General features: G+C 42.2%; 1 protein-coding gene and 1 long non-coding RNA gene across 2 annotated transcripts in view; both read left to right on the top strand.

The window, feature by feature from the left end:
- Window positions 1–662: 662 nt before the first annotated feature.
- LOC125483211 lies at window positions 663–10,202 on the top strand. Its single transcript, XR_007262174.1, has 3 exons — window positions 663–731; window positions 7,922–7,970; window positions 10,098–10,202. It is a non-coding gene; the product is annotated as an uncharacterized LOC125483211 (long non-coding RNA).
- A 1,027-nt stretch (window positions 10,203–11,229) lies between these two features.
- The window catches only part of ube2j1 (ubiquitin-conjugating enzyme E2, J1), a 26,942-nt gene continuing 16,928 nt past the window's right edge, over window positions 11,230–21,243 (top strand). Inside the window, exon 1 of the mRNA XM_048596730.1 lies at window positions 11,230–11,511. Within this exon, the coding sequence (XP_048452687.1) occupies window positions 11,481–11,511 (31 nt within the window). The 5' untranslated portion in view covers window positions 11,230–11,480. The remainder of the gene's footprint in view (window positions 11,512–21,243) is intronic.

The raw sequence follows: 21,243 nt of genomic DNA, 5'->3' as shown, positions 1-21,243 counted from the left end.
CTCTTCTATGATCCTTTTAGCCATAATACTGCACAGTGGAATGGCCTCTGGAATTCTAGTAGACACATTCGTTATGGTTTACAACTACTGATTTCCAATTTTTGTCTTAGGTAGGGGTCCTACACAAGCAACTACCTTGCAAACTGTTCCTCAAATGAGCAGATTAAAGTAATTTTGATAGGTGGATAAAGGCACTGAAAATAGACCAAACTTATGATGCTCTTAGACGATTATTTTGGATGAGTCCAAAAATTCATTTCCTGAAGTGATGGTCTGAGATGGCGGCAGAGTAGGACGCTCCAGCCGGAGCTCCTCTACTTCGCCAATTCCTTTCCTTTTTTCTTTCTTTTTTTCATGTCTTTACTGCAGATCCGCAACCCCCCCACAACTTTTAAGTTTCTTAAACTTACCTGGACGGAGTGGAGAATGGAGGCGAGTCCGAATCCAGCCCTGTCCAGGAGACACGTCGGAGACTATGCTAGCACGGGAGAAGGGTCCCAGTGGCAGGTCATGGGCCGGACCCCGGAGAAGGAGGCAGTCCGTGCCAAGACTGGCCTAGCAGACCAGACCCAAAGGCGAGTCGCAGGCCGGAGCCTGGTGCAGTAGGTGGTCCAAGCCCAGGCTGGCCTAGGAGATGAGGCCTGGAGGCGAGTCGCAGGCCAGATCCTGGTGTGGAGGCAGTCCGAACCGAGGCGGGTCCTGGAGTTAGGTCCTGGAGGCGAGTCCCAGAGGTGAGTCTTTGGCCAGAGGCCAACGCGTAGAGGCAGTAAGGCCTCATGTTCTGAAGCCTGGCGGCCACGGACTCAGTGAAAAGACTATAATTTGCATGCTTTTTAAAGATACTTTTTATTCTTATTCCGGACTTTGAGTAATGCCAGCACATTTTAAAACTTTGTAGTTCTATGCTAGTGTAGCAGGACAGGCCTGTCAAAATGGCAGAATCGGCTAATACACCAAGCATGCTGGGAAATCAAGCCAAGCATTGGCGAAATTATCTGTGCAAGGATACTGAAATAAACAAGCTGCAGACCCAGACAGGCAGGCTTCAGCTGCAGACAGCACAATACACAATTGACTAAGATAACAAGGTGTAGAGCTGGATGAACACAGCAGGCCAAGCAGCATCAGAGGAGCAGGAAGGCTGACGTTTCGGGTCTGGACGCTTCTTCAGAAATGGGCGAGGGGAAGGGGATTCTGAAATAAATACAGACAGAGGGGGAGGCGGATGGAAGATGGATAAAGGAGCAGGTAGGTGGAGAGGAGACAGACAGGTCAAAGAGGCAGGGATGGAGCCAGTAAAGGTGAGTGTAGGTGGGGAGTTAGGGTGGGGATAGGTCAGTCCAGGGAGGACGGACAGGTCAAGGAGGCGGGAGGAGGCTGGTAGGTAGGAGGTGAGGTGGGGTTTGAGATGGGAAGAGTGGATAGGTGGGAGGAAGGACGGACAGGTTAGGGAGGCGAGCACGAGCTGGGCTGGTTTTGGGATGCAGTCGGGGGAGGGGAGATTTTGAAGCTTGTGAAGTCCACATTGATATCATTGGGCTGCAGGGTTCCCAAGCGAAATATGAGGTGCTGTTCCTGCAACCTTCGGGAGGAATCGTTGTGGCACTGGAAGAGGCCCAGGGTGGAAATGTCATCCAAGGAGTGTGGTGTTGAAATGGTTCGTGACTGGGAGGTGCAGTCGTTTGTCGCGAACTGAGCGTAGGTGTTCCACAAAGCGGTCTCCAAGCCTCCGCTTGGTTTCCCCGGTGTAGAGGAAGCCACATCAGGAACAGCGGATACAGTATACCACATTAGATGTGCAGGTGAGCATCTGCTTGATGTGGAAGGTCTTTTGGGGGCCTGGGATGGGGGTGAGGGGGGAGGTGCAGGGGCAGGTGCAGCACTTCCTGCGGTTGCAGGGAAAAGTGCCGGTGGGGAGTGTGGAGCGGACAAGGGAGTCACGGAGAGAGTGATCCCTCCAGAAAGCAGATAAGGGTGGGGAGGGAAAAACGTCTTCGGTAGTGGGGTCAGATTGCAGATGGCGGAAGTGCCGGAGGATGATGCGTTGGATCCGGAGGTTGGTGGGGTGGTACGTGAGGACGAGGATTCTGATTTGGCTGTTATTGCGGGGAGGGGGTGTAAGGGATGAGTTGCGGGAAATTCGAGAGACACAGTCGAGGGCATATTCGACCACTGTGGAGGGGAAGTTGCGGTCCTTGAAAAACGAGGACATCTGGGATGTCCAGGAGTGGAATGCCTCATTTCGGGTGCAGATGCGGCGGAGGCGAAGGAATTGGGAATAGGGAATGGCATTTTTGCAGGAAGGTGGGTGAGAGGAGGTGTATTCTAGGTAGTTGTGGGAGTCGGTAGGCTTGAAATGGATATCGATTTCTAGGTGGCTGCCAGAGATGTAAACAGAGAGGTCCAGGAAGGAGAGAGAGATGTTGGAGATGGTCCAGGTGAACTTAAGGTTGGGGTGGAAGGTGTTAGTGAAGTGGATGAACTGTTCGAGCTCCTCATGGGAGCACGAGGCTGCGCCGATACAGTCATCGATGTAACAAAGGAAGAGGTGGGGCATAGGGCCAGTGTAGCTTCGGCATCCAGCTCTACACCTTGTTATCTTAGATTCTCCAGCATCGGCAGTTCCCACTATCTCTGACACAATTGACTAAGCCTATTTTCCAGGACAATAGGAAACATCGAGCTGTTTCCAGAACAAAGGGATACCTTATACTCTTATCTGGAAAGGCAACCTGATTTATTGCCCCTATCACATTCAGGAATGGAAGCAAAAACCACCCCATCATCCCCTTGGCAATGCCCGATTGGGTCTGATCAATCAGGGTAATCGATTCTTGATGAAGGCCAAGGTCTAGTGTGATCATGTTTGATCATTCCAAGTTAAATTAAAGTCGAAGATACTGACTTAGATTTACAGTGTTAATTGTCAGATTTAAAGCGTTAATTATTAGTTTGTAGCATAATCGTTATTATAGTATTAATGGTGTTATAATCAATAAAGATAATTTCCTATTATATTAAGAGTCGACTCACAGTCCTTTGCGGGATATACAAGATAAACACACTGTGTAGCAAGCGCAACAAATTGGCACCTCTGGTGGGACTCAATAGGACGTGACTTTGCCACTCTGAGATCGAACCCACAGAACCTAAAATCCCCTGAAATTTTGCCTGAGCCCAAATTAAGAGGACAAAGTCCCACATGATGGCCAGGAATTCAAGTAAATTGAAGGGAATAGAAAGGTCTACACTGGACTGTTCTTTAAAGAATAAAGCCAACAGGTGTTTAACTACTAATAAAGCAAACAACTGTTTAGTTTTGTGTGTGTGTGTGTGTATGTCTGTGTGTGTGTGTGGGATCCTTAGTGGGATAGGTAAGGTAAAATACCAAAAGTTGGTAGAGACCCGGTGGGAATAGGACCGGAACATAGCGAAAGCCATACCCTCAGTCCGATCCACACCAGAAAAAGACACCAAAATAGAAGATTGTTCAGTATAGGAAAAATAGATAAGACAATGCATCAGTAAGAAAAGTGGCCCATACGGGCAGAATTTTGCTATAATGATGAAATGGGACCAGGATCCCAAGGACAAAGGTATTGGGAGGATTTGAGGAAAGTTCAAGGGAAGCGGGCTTCCAAACTTGAAAAACCCAGAGCAATAATTTGCTGTCTGTGACGATTGTTAGGAACTGAGCAGGAATTGAAAAACGTTCATAAAGAGTTAGAGGACGCAAAGTAAGAAATAGCAAAGTTACAACTGAAAACCACAGAGCAGGACCAAAGAAATCAGGCCAACCTATTATACATGGGGCAATTCTAAACTCAATGTGAGAAAGCATACCAAGATATCCAGCGTGCAGTGTCAGCTAAAGAGGCTGCTGAGAGCAAAGAAAGCCAGTTAAAGAGTAAATGTGCAGATCTACAAGCAGCAATAACAGTAATGCACCAATCCAATAAGGAAAAAAATCAGGCAGCTGCAGACCACACTAAGTGCCTGCAGGAGATTGAAAAGTTAAAATCCCAACTCTCAATCCGCAACAGGATAATATGTGCACATGGGGATGTTATAAGAGAAGAAGAGCAGGAAGTAAACTGGGATGAGCTTAGAGAAGATGCACAGCAGTACGCCATGTTCACAGAGGATTGGGATCCACCATTATCCTTCCCAGAAGAATCAACCCCTTCAGCGCCCCCACAGACATCCCATGCTGTAATGAACACAATTACCACCGAAATATAGGTCAGGGATGCCGCTGACACCCCAGCAGTAACATACACCATCCCATTATCAGTAGTACAATTAGCAGAAATCACCGAAAAGATCCTAGATATTGACCCATCGGCAGACCCATATGTACTGTTCGATAGGGTCAGAGAACAAAAGGTTTTGCATGGGCTAGATGAGAGAGAGGAGGTAAAACTCATTATAATGTGTTTGAGCCAGTCAGTGTAGTCTGCAATCCCAGCCCCTCTAAATGTAGGGAAGGCACCCTAGCCAATTTGAAAGGGGCAATCCTAACAGCAAAGCACAACATATACTCAAACAACTAAACTCTTACAGATAGCATGTTAGGAAATGACACCTAACTGAGATCTAGCAACATCGTCAGACTTTACATAAATAGAACATCAAAATTCAAACTTAACAGCTAACTAAGCAAACGTGGTAAACTAGGAATAAATAAGACATTGGGAATTCATAGTGACAATCAAACAAACATTACAAAATAAGGGTTATATACATATATACCAGAAGTGATTAAACAAGGTTCGTACCCATGAACAAATAAACCATAGGATTAAGAAATGTTAGTCCTCTTATCTATACATTAGAGAATACTAGAGAAAGAAAAATATGAGGTCTATATAATTTAACTAATCATATAGGGGAGCAATAACTCGAGACAAACCACCATAAAAAGAGGCGCCCCTTGGACAACCGGAGAGGAAGTCACCATCACCACGTAGATCAAGGCCAAGGTCTTGTGTGGTGATGTTTGATCATTCCAAGTTAAGTTGAAGTACAAGATACTGATTTAGATTTGCAGTGTTAATTGTCAGATTTATAGTGTTAATTGTTAGTTTGTAGCATAATCATTATTATAGTATTAATGGTGTTATAATCAATAAAAATCATTTCCTATTACTATTGAGTCGACTCACAGTCCTTTGCGGGATATACAAAGTAAACACGCTGTGTGGCGAGCATAGCGCTTCTTTTTTACCTCTTCAATTCTGTACAAACACTTAAAGTGTCTGTACCTAAGTACCCTGTACCTAGAGATGGCGCCAAAGCGGTGATATTACAATCATTTCACTGCGCTCATTCGAGTGCATGTGACAATAAAGGCTATTCTGTTCTATTCTAGTGAAGAGTGAGAACTGATGGAAGAACAGAGAGTTAAGATTGCAAGATTAGCGGCGGAAATGGAAGATGATTATGAATTGGTTCACAATTCAAAGTTTGGCTTCCGATATCAATTTCAGTCAAACAGGGATAGAAATTGGGGAGAAAAGAAATCCTCAGCTGGTAAGGGAAAAGGAGATCTCATTGAAGACAGTAAAGATAGTTTACCACTGGGTAAAAAGGAAACCCATGAGGAGGAAAGAGAAGTAGAAAAGCTCAGGTGTTTTCACTACAATAACGTAGGCCACATGAAGTCGCAGTGTTGGTGTCAAGCTCCTTGTAGCTGCATTCATTCAGGCATTTGAAGAGTATTCCATCATACTCCTGACTTAAAGCTTGTGGATGGTACACAGGCTTTGGGGAGTCAAAAAGTGTGTTAATTGCTGTAGGATTCCTAGACTCTGACCTGCTTTTGTAGCCACTGTGTTTATATGGCTAATTCAAAGTTAAGGTAAATCTACTCAGTGACCAGCATTGACATCCAACAATGCTGTACGCTCATTATGCAGTACATAAATCAAATGTCGAGTATAATATGTGGCTTATGTAGATTTCGTGGCTGGCTGTTTTTATTCTTTGTTCTGATTCAAAAAGTTAAAAAACAAATGCTGATTTTGAAAACGCCATGCTCATACATGGTTTTAAAACAAGTTACTATATTACTGAATGCTGAAAATATTTTGCGTAGGTGCAACAATTTACAAAATTATGCAGAAGCAGGAGACTGATCAAGTTTACCAATAGGCATGCCCCAATCTATATACTAGAACAAGAACAAAGAACAAAGAAAATTACAGTACAGGAACAGGCCCTCCAAGCCTGCAACAACATGCTGCCCGTCACAACTAAAACCCCGTACCCTTCCGGGGACCGTTTCCCTCTATTCCCATCCTATTCATATATTTGTCAAGACGCCCTTTAAAAGTCACTATAGTATCTGCTTCCACTACCTCCCCCAGCAGTGAGTTCCAGGCACCCACCACCCTCTGTGTAAAATACTTGCCTCGTACATCACCTTTAAACCTTGCCCCTTGAACCTTAAATCCATGGCCCCTGGTAACTGACTCTTCCACCCTAGGAAAAAGCTTCTGACTGTCCAGTCTGTCCATGCCCTTCATAATCTTGTAGACTTCTGTCAGGTCCCCACTCACCCTCCGTCGTTCCAGTGAGAACAACTCAAGTTTCTCCAACCTCTCCTCATAGCTAATGCCCTCCATACCAGGCAATCTGGTAAATCTTTTCTGTACCCTCTCCAAAGCCACCACATCCTTCTGGTAGTGTAGCGACCAGAATTGAACACAATATTCCAAATGCAGCCTAACTAAGGTTCTATAAAACTGCAACATTACTTGCCAATTTTTAAACTCATTGCCCCAGCTGATGAAGGCAAGCATGCCATATGCCTTGTTGACTACCTTTTCCAACTGCATTGCCACTTTCAGTGACCTGTGTCCCTGTACACCCAGGTCCCTCTGCCTATCAGTACTCTTAAGGGTTCTGCCATTTACTGTGTATTTCCATCTGGATTAAACCTTCCAAAATGCATTACCTCACATTTTTCCGGATTAAACTGCACCTGCCATCTCTCTGCCCAAGTCACCAACCGATCTATATCCTGCTGTATCCTTTGACGTTCCTCATCGTTATCCGCAATTCCACCAACCTTTGTGTCATCGGCAAACTTACTAATCAGACCAGTTACATTCTCCTCCAAATCATTTATATATATTACAAATAGCAAAGGTCCCAACACTGATCCCTGAAGAACACCACTAGTCATAGACTTCCATTCAGAAATGCACCTTTCCACTGCTACCCTCTGTCTTCTATGACCGAGCCAGTTTTTTATCCAGCTTGGACCCCGTGCGACTTAACTTCTGTATCAGCCTGCTATGAGGGATCTTGTCAAAGGCCTTACTGAAATCCATGTTGACACCATCCACTGCCCTACTCTTATCGATCATCTTCATCACTTCCTCAAAAAACTCAACCAAGTTAGTGAGACACGACCTCCCCTTCAGAAATCCATGTTGCCTCTCGCTAATACATCCATTGATTTCCAGTTGGGAGTAAATCCTGTCTCGAAGAACCCTCTCCAATAATTTCCCTACCACTGATGTAATAATGAAGTAATAATGACAGAAATTCTGCCATAACTCCACCTACATGCATGTTTTCCTCACGTGCGTTTGTTTGAGGCATATTTGAGTTTTGTTGCCACGTTTGATAATAAATTTAACTAACTGATATTGACTTAGTAGTTCTGCAACTTGTTTTCAGCTTGGAACAGCAAAACATAGAGAAGCTTATGTTCTTCTAGCTAAGGGTACAGTTGTTCACTTTTGCTTCTCTACCTAGTAATGTTTCTTTGTACTCCACTGATAATTTTCTCTTTCTCCACTTTCTCCCTCTGCTGTTTGTCTCATTCTCATCCAATTCAACTTCTCTTTGATGTTTTCTCTCTGCTGAAAATTTTCATGCTTCCTAAGATTTACCTTTTTTTTGCATCTAGAACAATTGTCCATGTTCCCTCGGTCTTGACAACAGATCACTGCCTGCAGGTATTTTATTTTTGCTTCTGACTTTTACATATTTGAACTGAAGTTGTGAATTTCTGTGTAATGGATAAGGATTGTTCAGTTAAAATTTCCTGCTGTGCCTCTGTCCCACTGCTTCTCAGGCTTTCTTACAATTATCCTTCCTTTACTAGTTTCCACTTTTTACACTCATCTTTGAGATTCTCTCCTTACATTTTTAATTGATGTATTTTTCTTTCCATTTGAATCACTACTAATTTTTCATTTTATCGTGCTGAATTTCAATTTTGAATTTGTGATTTCTCAGTCATTTGTACTAGATGTCCACAGCTGATTTTTGCACGCCTTATCTTTCCCTCTCTCTGCTTCCTCTACCACTTCCATAAAGCTTTTTTTTAAACCATTTAAGGAGGATAAAGGTGATGTTTTTGTCCCTACTAGTCTGTAAACTACATATATTTCAAACTCAGAAATGATCTGAAACAAATCTGGTAAACAGATAAGCACCAAGAAAGAACTAATAAGTTCTAGGTGAAGTTGCAAATTTGGATCCTAAACATTTTTTATAGGATCCATCTGTTAATATTGTGTGATATAGTGAATTTGTATTTTATTTTAGAGTGTTTTGGGTTGTTGTTGTTTAAAATATGGTTCATTGTACCCTGAGAAATCCACAATATTTTAAAACAATTTGTTACAGACGTCAAATGTGAGCAGAGTTTTCAGAGCAGATTGTTGGATGTGGATTAGCCTGTAGCCTCCTCACTATGATAGATCTTAATGAAAAGAAACAACTTCGTAATTATGGAGCATCAACTAGTCAAGGAAATCACTCAAAGAGCTGTGTACAGTTAATAACATAGAGTAAACAAAGCATGGTGTGTTCCTTTGTCTACATTGTTTTTCCCCAATGCTGATTCTGCCTCGTAGGTGAGAAGAATGTTCAGTCACATTTATTTCATTGTAACACCTTTGTTAAATGGTGCACCATTGTCATTCTTTGCAGCGTTAGATAGGACAGCATCTTTTGACCTTGCAAGACTGTATTTGACTGACACTGACACCTAAAATATTATTGACAGAAATTACTTTTATTTATAATTACAGATAAAATATCAGTTTAATATGAAGGAAGTTGCACTTGGTGTTCAGTCAAGATAAAACACTAAGCTTTAGAATTGTCATTTTTAAAATGTATTCTTTCCTAGGATGTGGGCATCACTAGCAAAGCTGCCCATCCAAAATTGCCCTTGAATTGAGTGGCCTGCTAGGCCATTTCAGAGGGTAGATTTAACACATTTCTGTGAGTTTGGAGTCACATAAACATATCTCTAGATCTTTTAGATGATTATTTATAGTTTCATAGTCACCATTACTGGGGCTAACTTTCAGTACCAGACATATTAATTGAATTTAAATTCCACTAGTTACCATGATCCTAAAACATTAATCTGGGCCTCTGGATTGCTAGTGATAATAGCACTAAGGTACTGTTTCCTCCTAGCCAGTGATAAGAATTAAATTCTCTCAGTGATAAGAATTAAACTTGCTGAACATATTCTACATATCAGTTGTCACAATGTTCCTCTTTTAACAAGTAAACACAAAGTGTGCTTGAAGTTATTAATGTAAGGCAAAGAAATAAATGGGACCAAGTATCTGCAAATATAATCTAAAAATCTCAAGAAGTTTTATTACCTATAATTTTGTTGTTTTCTGGACACACATCTCAAAGAACAAGTTATTGTTAATGATATTACCTCCCAAAAAAACCGTAAATCCACGGCTGTTCCAATTTATCTATCTGCCCTCATACTGAATTAAGCAAATCTAGCTAGTTACCTTGACTGTAACTTCAGCATCCAAGCAGTTCATTTTACAATTATATGCATTTTTAAAATTCATTAATGGAATGTGTTGCTGGCCCAGGAAGGTCATTGATGGATGCCCGTTTATTGCCCATTCCTAATCGCCTGGAGAAGGTGATGGTAAGTTGTCTTCTTGAACCGCTGCAATCCCTCAGTGTTATTTGGAAGAGAGTTCCAGGATTTTAACATGATGACAATGGAGGAACGGTGGCACTACTCTGAGGAATTCCTGCAGTGATGTAATAGAGCTGAGATGAACCACAACCATTCTTCTTTGTGTTAGGCAGTGAACCTTGAAGGTAGTGGACTGGGTGCCAATTAAGCAGGCTGCTTCAACCTGGACGGTGTCAGGTTTCCTGAGTGTTGTTGAAGCAGCATCCATCCAGGCATGTGGAGAGTATGCCAAGACACTCTGAACCTTGTAGATCGTGGACAGGCACTGCGAGATAGCAGGTGAGTTATTCGCCACATAGGTCATAGCCCTTGGCTTTTTTTTGTTGCCATAATATTTATGTAGCTAGTCCAGTTTCTGGTCAGTGGAAACCCCCAGGATGTTAATAGAGAGGGATCCAGCAATGGTAATGTCATTGAATGTTAAACGTCCTGGTTCTTGTTGCAGATGGCCATTGGTTGGTACTTGTGTGGTGTGAATGTTATTTGCCACTTATTAGCCAAGTCCAAGGACAATGTGCAATCATGTGCAAACATCCTCACTTCTGGCCTTATAATGAGGCTGAGATGATACACTTCCAACAGCCACAACTATTTTTCTTTTGGCTAGGGATGCAGTAAATTCTGGAGCACAAGTCCTCAGTACTACTTTTGAGTGCTGTCAGAGCTCAAGGCCTTTGCAGTCTCCAGTGCCTTCCGCTGTTTCGAGCTACCCGGGAAGTGAATCGAGAATTGGTTGGAAACTGCGATGCTGGAGAACTCTAGAGGAGGCCACGATGTATGATCGACTTGGCACTTCAAAAGTGGAGCAATCGTGTAAATAATCTTAGTAAGTCAACAGTTAGCAAATAATATTCTCGTTGGTTCAGGCTGGAACATTCCAGAACATCCTTTACATAACATGGGATGAAGCTCGCTCACATCCAGACCGATATTTGACCTAAATATCCTTGTTCAATTTTTCTTTTGCTTTCCTAAACAAAATTGACGACTTTTGTCCGGCTAAAGCGAGTGCTGAATAAGGGTGACACTACCAAAGCTACAAGCGTCACTCATTACTACTGTCACCCTTTATTTCGCATTTACAAAATGCTACCTGTTTTTAGTTTGATGAGTGTGTGCGGGTACTAAATGCAGTCCCATAAATTTGGTTAGTATTGACACCTGGCTGTGAAGTTGAGGGACGGGGTTTAACTGATTTAACTGCGGCCGGCTCCGCCTACCGGGAAACTGGAGGGTGGTACCTTTGTCGCGCCTGCGCCGGAACCACACGTTTAACGCCACGTCACAAAAGGTCAAGTCTCCGCTTACGCTGGAAGGTTTAGGGAGCAGCCCGTTCAAAGCCGGCGCGCGTGGCCTGACAACGCATTGTCCGCGAGCCCTGGGGTCCAGGGACGGGGTCGTGTGACGGTGCCGCTGTGTCCGCGAGCCCCGGTGGGTGGGGTCAGAGTGTCCGCGACCTCCTGAAGCGGCTGCGCCGCCAGAAACTGACAACATGGAGGGCCAGTACAACCTGAGGAATCCGGGTGAGTGAAACGTTCTCCCTTCCTCAATCCGCACCCCGCCCGCTCCTCCCGTTTGATGCCTTCTGTGAGTGTGTGTCTGTGTATGAGCTGCCGCCTTGCTCCGGCCCTCCGCCGCTCCCCCGGCCTGTCGTACCCTTGACAGTTGCTGCCGTCCTGTTGCAGGCCTGTCGTTTTCTGCCCCGGTGTGTGTTGAAGGCCCGAGTTGTGCCTCGCTACCTGAGATGCCTTCAGAATCCACTTGCTGCTGCTCGGTGCTTCGCTGGGCTGGACTGGACAAGACGCGACACTGAACTAGTTTCGGGTGGCTTTAAACATCAGTCCTCGATTCGCTTTTTGCTCTGTTACAACCTTCCTGTAGACAGGAGGATGGTGCTGACGGCACACAGCTCAACCTCTGCTACCTCTCTTAGTCTTGATCCACCTAGGAGTTGTTTAATTGGACTGTTGGTATGGTATCCAGCCACTGAGGAGGATTTCTCTTAACACTCTTCTCCCCCCACCCACCCCGTAAATATTGGGGAAAACCTAAACTGTGGTCGTTGGGCTCCTTGGAGCCACTTGCCATCAGTTCTAATCTCCTCTAGAAATGTCACTGGTTAAAGCAGATAGTTCTGATCCCATTGCCATCTATCAGAAAGATCATCTGTTTCTACTTCTAGAATTATTTGCTCAATTCCTCTGCTGTTTCACTCGCATGTGCCCACACAACCAAGGTCAGCTGTTTCAATATTGGAATCTAATTTATTGTCACTGACCTCCAATGTTAACATAACCTAATCTGTAAAAGCTACCTGACCTGCTGAGTGTTTTCAGCACTTTGTTTGCTTTTAATTTCTGGCATGGCAGTATCTTACTCGGTGTTGTTCTGGCTGGTATTTCATCCTTCATTCCTGTCAGCATCAGCATTAAAACTTCTGCTGCCCTTGCATATTCCATACAAAATCTGATTCGCACATTAGTCCTATTCTTGCCAGTTTGGAAGTTTGTGACCATGTATGGCTTCCGATGAATGTCTGTGAATTCGCTTTTAGAGAATGATAGAACTCATCCGAAATAAATCCAATTTTTTAGCTATTGATCTGTTGGAGTATCAAATGTACTAGATCCCTACAATTATTTGCAATGTACCTGGAATTGCCATGGGCATTTGGGTTTGGGCAACAAATATTGATCTTGCTAGTGATGCCCACACCCCATGTAACAAAAAATTGATATTAAAATTGAAGCATGAGAACGTTAGTGAAAGGTTTGTTTTCTGATATTGTCTCTATGCTACCAATTAGATGGAAGATGAGAGCTATGTGGCCTTGATGTGCTTTGGTCATTCTTGTTAAAATTAGGTTTTGGAGGGATTCATATGGAGTGTGTGCTATTTCTTTAATACCTTTTGAGCATCTATTATTAAACCTGTATGAACTGAACAGTTACTATTTCTTAATTCTGGATCCTCATAATTGTGTTTTGATGGCCACTGGAGGTTAGATGTAAGAATACTGGCCTGCTGAACTTGCTTTTGACCATGTGGGTTGAATTTGAGACAATGAATTCCTTAGGAAAAGGATTGATCAAAAGGGATCGTTGCTCAAGCCAGGCATCTTCTCTGGGTGTTGGCATGAACAGAGGGGTGGTGGAAATGAAGGGTTGTCACCTTTACGGTTAGCCTTGAGTTAGAGCAGGTTTTAATTTTTCGGACCTTTCCTGGTTAGCAAATCAGGTAAGTCAATCAGAGCCTTCCCAAATCTTTGACTCAAAGTTTCTTTTTTTAAGGGTTCTAGACACTGGCTAATTGTCCATCAGATGTTTCAGCTCTGACTATCTGAGGCTGTCTTCTGGTCTGAACTAATTGTTGGTATTAGTGGCCACATCTAAATTGAGTCTGTTGCCAGTTAGTTTCCTTTTTATGTAAGATCCTTTTAATTTTGTTCAAAAAAGTGAATAAGAAGTTATCCTGTTTCACACAATGATTCTCAATTTATAAACTTTGCTATTATACAACTTAAAATACTTTATTTTCTTTAAGCAAAGAAGCTCATGCCAAAATGAATGCAAAGTTTATATACTCTTGAGATTGCTGATAGGAATTCTGACAATTCAAACAAAATGGGCACATTATAGAACTGTGTACTTGAGACTGGAGCATACAACAATTTAAGATTTATATGCCCTCAAAGTAGAAGTGAGTGTTCAGCAGTCAGTATAAGTTATTTTGTAGTCATTTTTAAAAAAAAATAAATTTCAGTACTTGTACCTTGCTTAGTGTTGTTTCAGTGGCAATAACTTAAATAGCTGTATAAGAAATCAGAACTGAGTCAAATTTACAATAAACTTACCTGGGCTAGGATAAGTTTTTAGCAAAAAGGAAGTGTGCTATCTGTGATTCTTAAAATATATCAGAGAGAGAGAAACCGCCAGAAGTTGTATCACAAAGGAACTTGGGTGTACTTGTGCATGAAACTGAGAGAGCTAGCATGCAAGTGAAGCAGGAAATCAGGGAAGCTGATGGAATGTTGGCCCTTATTTCAAAGGGATATGGAGTACAAGTAGGGAAGTCTCGTTACAACTGTACAAGATGCTGGTCACACCACATCTGGAGTATTGTAAGCAGTTTTGGTCCCCTTGTTAAAGGAACAATATTATTTAATTGGAAGCAATTCACTAGGATGATCCCTGGTATGGAGGGATTATCTTGAGCAAAGATTAAACAGGTTGGGACTTTACTTGCTAAAGTTTAGAAGGACGAGTGGTGAGACATGCACCTATAGGTTCAGGAATGGCTTCTTCCCGGCTGTTATTGAACTGATGAATGGACGCTGTAGCCTCAAATAATGCTGATCTTGCTAATGTTGATCTCGTCTACTGTATGCCTCTAAGTTATTTACAACCTTGATCTGTGCATCCTTGTTTACTATGATCTGCCTGTATTGCTCGTGAACAAAGCTTCTCACTGTACTCTGGTACACGTGACAATAAATCAATCAATCAATCTCATCAAAACATACAGGATTGAGGGGCTTGACAGGGTAAATGCTGAAAGGATGTTTCCCCTCATGGGAGAGTCTAGAACCAGAAGGCATAGTCTCAGACTTTAGTAGCACCAATTTAAGACTCAAATGAGTTGTGTCTACTGATAGTCTTTGGAACTCCTTGCCACAGAGAACACTAGGGGCAGAGTCCTTGTGTATATTTAAGGCTGAGATAGATTCTTGATCAGAAGGGAAGTGAAGGGTTTCGAGGAAAGAGCAGGAAGATGGACATGAGGAGTGTTGGATCAACCATGATCTTATTGACTGGCAGAACAGGCTCGATGGGCTGAACAGCCTATTCCTGTTCCTGTTTCTAATGGTCTTATAGATGTGTATCGCATCAAACATGTTTTGTTGACTATAATTTCTTACAGTTGACTTGGCTCTCGTTTTTGGTTTCAGAAGAGGACAACAGATAACAATCTAAATGGAATGTGTGAATTAAGCCTGCAGAAACTGGCTAGCTATATTTCGAATGGAAATCCATTAAGGCCGTATGAGAAGACTTGAGTCTGAGTTGTCTGCAAAGTTAATTAACAAGTGGTTTTGTTTTTACTACTTACTCTTCAATAAACTGAGCATTTATTAATTGTATATAAAGTTCTTAATGTACAAATATGTTTTAAAAAATTGATTAACAACACAATTTCTAAACAAGTAACTGTTTGTATGGTGTCCAGTTACTTTGGCTGACGTCTCAGTCGCCCCGCCCGACATTGTTCTTTCTAAAAACAAAACTCAAGGGCTCAGGTTCTTGATCTCCAATAAGCAAGTGTTAAGAATTTTTATTTTCTGTACTTGCTACCCATTGCCCAGAAATAAAATCTGAGAAATAAGAAGGGAGTCCCCACATTGCAGTTATTAGATTGCAATATCTTGATATGGCTGATTTTAATGCACGGAGTCTAGTGAACTTGGCATATTGTTTAACTCTTGCGCTTTTGGATGTTTCAATTCAGAGTTCCCATTTTGCTGTTATTTGTATGGCTTCATTCAAATGTCTGAGTTCAGTGTTTTACTTGATTAGAGTTCTTTGGATACCAATTTTCTCTTTTTTTAAACCCATTCTGTAAAACTTGGCCTAAAGTGCACCAGATGAAATGTTAATGTATTAACAGTAGGGATATGCTTTGAGTCAAAATACAAAAGGAAAATGGGCGAAATAGAACCATGACTATTCTTTAGAACTGAGGGCACGTCATTCAAAACTAATTGATTATTTCTGTTAAGTCAGCAAGCTTGTTCCTAGGTTAGTTGTGTTCTGTTGCAAGTTTTTTATACACTTAATTGTTCACGAAGTGTGGATTTGTTGGCTAGACCAACAGTTTTCTGCTCATTCCTAATGACCTTGAATAGATGGTGAACTGTTGCAGTCCATGTACGGTGGGTAATCCACAGTGCTGAGAGCAAAGAAGTTCGTGAGCTGAGTGGCCCTGGTTGTGCTGAGATAGAACATTAATGAGCAGGTTATTTTGTTGTAATGCACTTACATTGGACAGACAGGAAGGAAATTAACCATAAAAGTACACGAATATCAACTGGCAACAAAAAGACATGACCGATACTCGCTCATCTCCATCCACATGGATAAGGAAAACCACCAATTCGATTGGGACAACACCAGGATCCTGCAACAGGCAAAGCAGAGACAAGCATGGGATTCCTAGAGGCCTGGTTCTCCACTAAGAAAGCCATCAATAAACGCATAGAACTAGACCCCATACACACTCTGTTGCAAAAGCAAACTGGAAGTGAGGTAATCCAGCTCAATGGACACCAGAGTTTAAAGTACAGGCGGGAAAACACAACAGCACTTCATCGGAGGCTGCACTGATGATGTTACCCAGCAGGGTAATGAAATGTCTGCAGAACAATGAACCAGCTCGGTGAGCCAACCAACCACAGCAAAGAAGTTCCAGGATTCTGAGTATTCAACAATGAAGTAATGGCAACATAGTTCTAAACCAGATTGAGGAGAGTTTCAGAGGAGAGCTTGTAAGTGGTGATCCCATATATCTGCTGCCCTTGTCTTTTTAGTTGATGAAGATTGTTGCATTCTAAAGCCCTGGGTGAAACATTCTTGCTGCATCGCATCATGTAGATAGTATGTGTTACTGCACTGTGCATTGATGGTGCAGGGAGTGAGTTATCATAGAGTCATACAGCATGGAAAAAGACCCTTCGGTCTAACCAGTTCATGGCAAACATAATCCCAAACTAATCTAGTCCCACCTGTCTGCTCCTGGCCCATATTCCTCCAAACCTTTCCTATTCATATGTCCATCCAAATGTCTTTTAAACATCACAATTATACCTTCATCCACTACTTCCTCAGGAGTTATGTTTTTAATCAACCTGTATGGGCATGTTATGACACATTTCTGGGGCTGGAGAGAATTGAACTTGGACCATCTGATCCAGAAGTAGGGACACTATTACTGTGACTTTAGACTCTTGAGAGGGTTCCATTCAAGCAGATTACTTTGTCCTGAATGGTGTCAAACTTCTTATGTTGTTGGAGCTGTACTCATCCAGGCAAGTGATGCATTTTCCATCACACTCCTCCTGATTTGTGCCTTAATGAAGGACAGGCTCTGAGGAGACTTGATGTGAATTAATCACCACAGATTTCCAGGCTTTAGCACACACTTGTAGCCTCACTACTTGTATGGTAGTGCAATTCAGTTGCACGTCAATGTAAATCCCCAGGATGTTGGTAATATGGTACTCGGATTTGATAATAGAATTTATCCACCTCGTCTGACATTCAATTATAACTTGTTGGGAGTGGGCTTTGTCTGTCACTGTTGCATGAATGTTATTTGCCATATATCAATCCAAGCCCTAACATCGTCCAGGTCTTACTGCATATACGTGTAACTGCTTCCGTATCTGAGTAGTCGTGATGGTGCATTCAGTAATGAACATTACCACTTCTGACCTTTATGATAGAGGGAAGGTAGTTGACAGCCATTCACCTTTGTGCTAGTTGTGACTCCAGTTAATGGAAAGTGACTCCCACTCGGATTTCCTTGGCTTTAGTTTTGCCAGGGCTCCTTGATCAAATGCTGCCTTGATGTCAAGGGAATTCTCTTGCATCTCTCTGGAATTTGATTCTTTTGCCCAAGTTTAAACCAAGACTGTATTGAGTTTGTGAGCTGAGTGCCCCTGGTTGTGCTGAAATAGAATATTAATGAGCAGGTTATTTTGTTGTAATGCCTTTTCTGATGCCACTTTCATCAGCAAAGAAGGTTAGTAGTTTTTTGTATTGCTGGGAAGATGCTAGTATTTGTAGTTGCAGTACAACAATCTGGCTAGGGATGCAGCTAGTTCAGCCTTCAGTACAACAGTCAGAATGTGACAAGACATGTAAGTGGTCTTGTTTTGTATCTTCACAAAGTTGTTAGTTGATTTTTCATATACCGCATGCTCTCCTGCACTCCATTGAACCAGGGTTGGCCTAATAATAATGGAAGAACAGATATGCACTGGACAGTGAAATTACAGGTTTTTTAAATATATAATCCAGCTGCCTAAGGCCTACAGTACCTCAGGAAGAAGAGGGTCAATGAGCCAGCAGTTTCTTTGCCCACATTTGATCACCTACCATGAGACCTCTTGGGGTTTGAAGTCAATGTTGAGGACTCCCAGATCAACTCCCTCCTGGCTGTATACCATTGTGTTGCCACCTTTTTGGTGGGACAAGACACCTAGTATGTCTTCCCTGCTCCTCTGATGCTGCCTGGCCTGCTGTGTTCCTCCAGCTCCACACTGTGTATACCTAGTGATGGTGTTGCCTCGGGCATTTTAATACATGGTACCTTATTTATGAATCTGGGCTGTTCACTTAGTCTGTGGGACAGCTCCCCAACTTTGGCACAAATCTCTAGATGTTAGTAAGGAGGCTTTGCAGAGTCGACAATATTGGATTTTCAATTGTCATTTCTTGTGTGCAGGTAGATGCTTATTGGTGTTCAGTCCTCTTTGATTTCATAACCTTTTGATAGAATGGAGTGACTTTCTGGGCCATGGAGTCAGCTATATACTTTGCATATAGAGCTGTGTATAGGCCAGGTAAGGATGGTAAATTTCCTCTTCTAATGGGCATCATTCAATATTTAGGTTGATGATTTGGTACTTACTATCAACGTTCCCTCTAATTTCCAGTGCAGCATCAGCACACCAGTTGGCATACGTGGAACCTCCTCCCAGCAGTTGCATGGTTGTGCAGCTTGGAGGGAACATTATTACACGTTGTTGTGCTTTGTTGAAGTGTCCTGGAGTGGGACTTGTACCCAGAGTTCTGGTTCAGATAGGGAGCAACCACTGTACCACAAATGTTGTATTAATTGAATTCAAATTTCTGACAGCTGCTGCACTGGGATTTAAACTTGTGTCCCAGGAGCTTTGGTCTGGACCTCTGGATTGCTAGCCTTATAATACTACTGCTACCCCTCCCATGTATGTCCAAGTTTATGATTCAGCGTGAAGTCTTTCTGCAAATGGTGTTGGTCACTTTTTTGTACAATGTCCATGCATTACTCCTAAAATTTACTTTCAGTATTTTAACTTGTCTCTGCTTCACTTTATCCATTTGCCACACTTTAAGTAAATTGTGCCAATGACCCAAGTTAAACCATCTGTCACCCATATTCTTTCTAAGCTGAAGACTGCTTTCTACATCTGCTCAGAGCTCTATTCTTGGTTGCAGTCATTTAGCTTTTCTTAGCATTGCCTTGATCCTTGCAAATCCTGTGCACACTTGGCAAATGTTTAGCAAATGCTTACCAAGAAATTTGGTATGCTCTCTGCTTCTTGAATTTTTTTGCAATGAAAACAGAAGGCTGAAGGAACTCTGATCAGGTGGCATTTGTGGAAAGAAAAAGCCAGTGTTCCAACCCATTTGATCTTTCCTCAGAATTCAGATTCAGCTGAGTTTTTCAAACTGCTTTTTAGGTCTTATTTCAGACTTCCAGCATCTGCTGTATTTTGCTCTAATTTTTGTGAAGTTGGTATTTTGTGATGCTTTCACCTATTGCCTGGGAGAAGCAATTGATGGATGTACTACTCCAAGACACATCAGTCCATTCTGTGCAAATTGTTAATTCTGTATTTTCTGCTTGAGTAACTCAGATATTTACCTAAAATAATTTGTGGAAGCATTGTACAGAAGAATAAGTAAACTTAAATAAAAATCATCTTGCAGGAAGTACCTGTACTTGATTAATGTTGTATGGGCCTTACAAAATGAAATGTGGAATTTTTGGCTACAATTTGGCAATGCAAGTCAAATCCTGCAGCAGGCTGAAATTTCTTTTTAATAAAAGAACTGTTTAAAATCACGTCACACTGAAACATATTTCTAAAAACAGCAGGCCGTCCCCTGGGTTGCAAGCAGTTCTTTCTTGAACATTTCCCAAGTTGTTTTGTACGCAAGTCAGAACACAGTTCAGTACAGTAGAACATAGCCGTTCATAACTACAAGGAAACAATGGCATATCATATTTTTAAAATGAAGAGGAATGCATTCCATACAGGGGTGTCTTAATAAGTTGAATGATTTTTAAATGAAGGACTGGTTGTAAACACATTTTGCAGGGGTCATGATAACTTTTCATGTTCACTATTATTCCACTTGAATGCGCAGCAAGTGCAGAAGCGCTGAAGTACAGAAAATGCCCCTAATGAATCTGTTCCTCTAAGGCGAGACCTTAGAGAAATGTTAACCCTTGATGCGTTTCCATGTCTTTTGAATTCTGCTTTTTAAAGTTTATTTTAGCCTCTGCTCCAAATCTATTTATAATTGGTTATTACTTGCTTGAACGTTTAAGTTTAAAAGTGAAGATTATTTTGTGCTCTTTAAACTTTTTGTATTTTCTCTGTGTGAATACTTGTACAAATGACCCAGCTGTTCTAATGGGCTGGTAGCAATTATAGCAGCATGGAATGGCGGTGCACATCAGTACCATGTGTTAGTGCTGATGCACCCAAGTAGTTATACAGGAAAAGTTAGAGGGAATACATTTGTACCTGTTCAACTGACAGCTTCTCCTTCCCCTCTTTTTCCCTCCATCCATCTTATTCATATACCCATCCAGATGTCTTTTTAAATGTTATCATTGTACCAGCTGCCTCCACTTCCTCTGGTGTGACTCTCTGAAAATATTGCCCCTTGGGTTGCTTTTAAATCTTTCCCCTCTCTCATGTGCTCTAGTTTTGGACTCTCCCACCCCCAGGGAAAAAACCTTGACTATTCACCCTATCCATGCCCCTCTTGATTGTATAAATCTCTATAAATTCACCTCTCGGCCTCTGACGCTACAGGGAAAGTAGCCCTAGACTATACAGCCACTTCCCATAGCTCAAACCCTCCAATCTCAGCAGCATCCTTGTAAATCTTTTCTGAATCCTTTTCAAGTTTCAGAACATCCTCCTATCGCAAGGACATCAGATGTGCAGTCAGTATTCCAGCAGTGGCTTAACCAATGTCCTGTACAGCCACAACATGATCTTCCAACTGCTATACTCAATGCGCTGACCTACAAAGGCAAGCATACCAAACACTGCCTTCACTATCCTGTCTACTTCTGACTCTACTTTCAAGGAACTGTGAATTTCAAAGGTTTTGGAGTAGATTTGTAGCTCGGGTTGTGGTTGTTGTGGTTGTTGAGGTTGGTTGGCTCGCCGAGCTGGTTTCTTGTTTCGCAGA

This window comes from Rhincodon typus, chromosome 5, assembly GCF_021869965.1.
Source record: "Rhincodon typus isolate 14 chromosome 5, sRhiTyp1.1, whole genome shotgun sequence".
In the NCBI taxonomy this organism is placed as follows: domain Eukaryota; kingdom Metazoa; phylum Chordata; class Chondrichthyes; order Orectolobiformes; family Rhincodontidae; genus Rhincodon; species Rhincodon typus.
The sequence above is the reverse complement of the archived record's forward strand: the minus strand, read 5'-3'. Positions and strand labels throughout refer to the sequence as shown.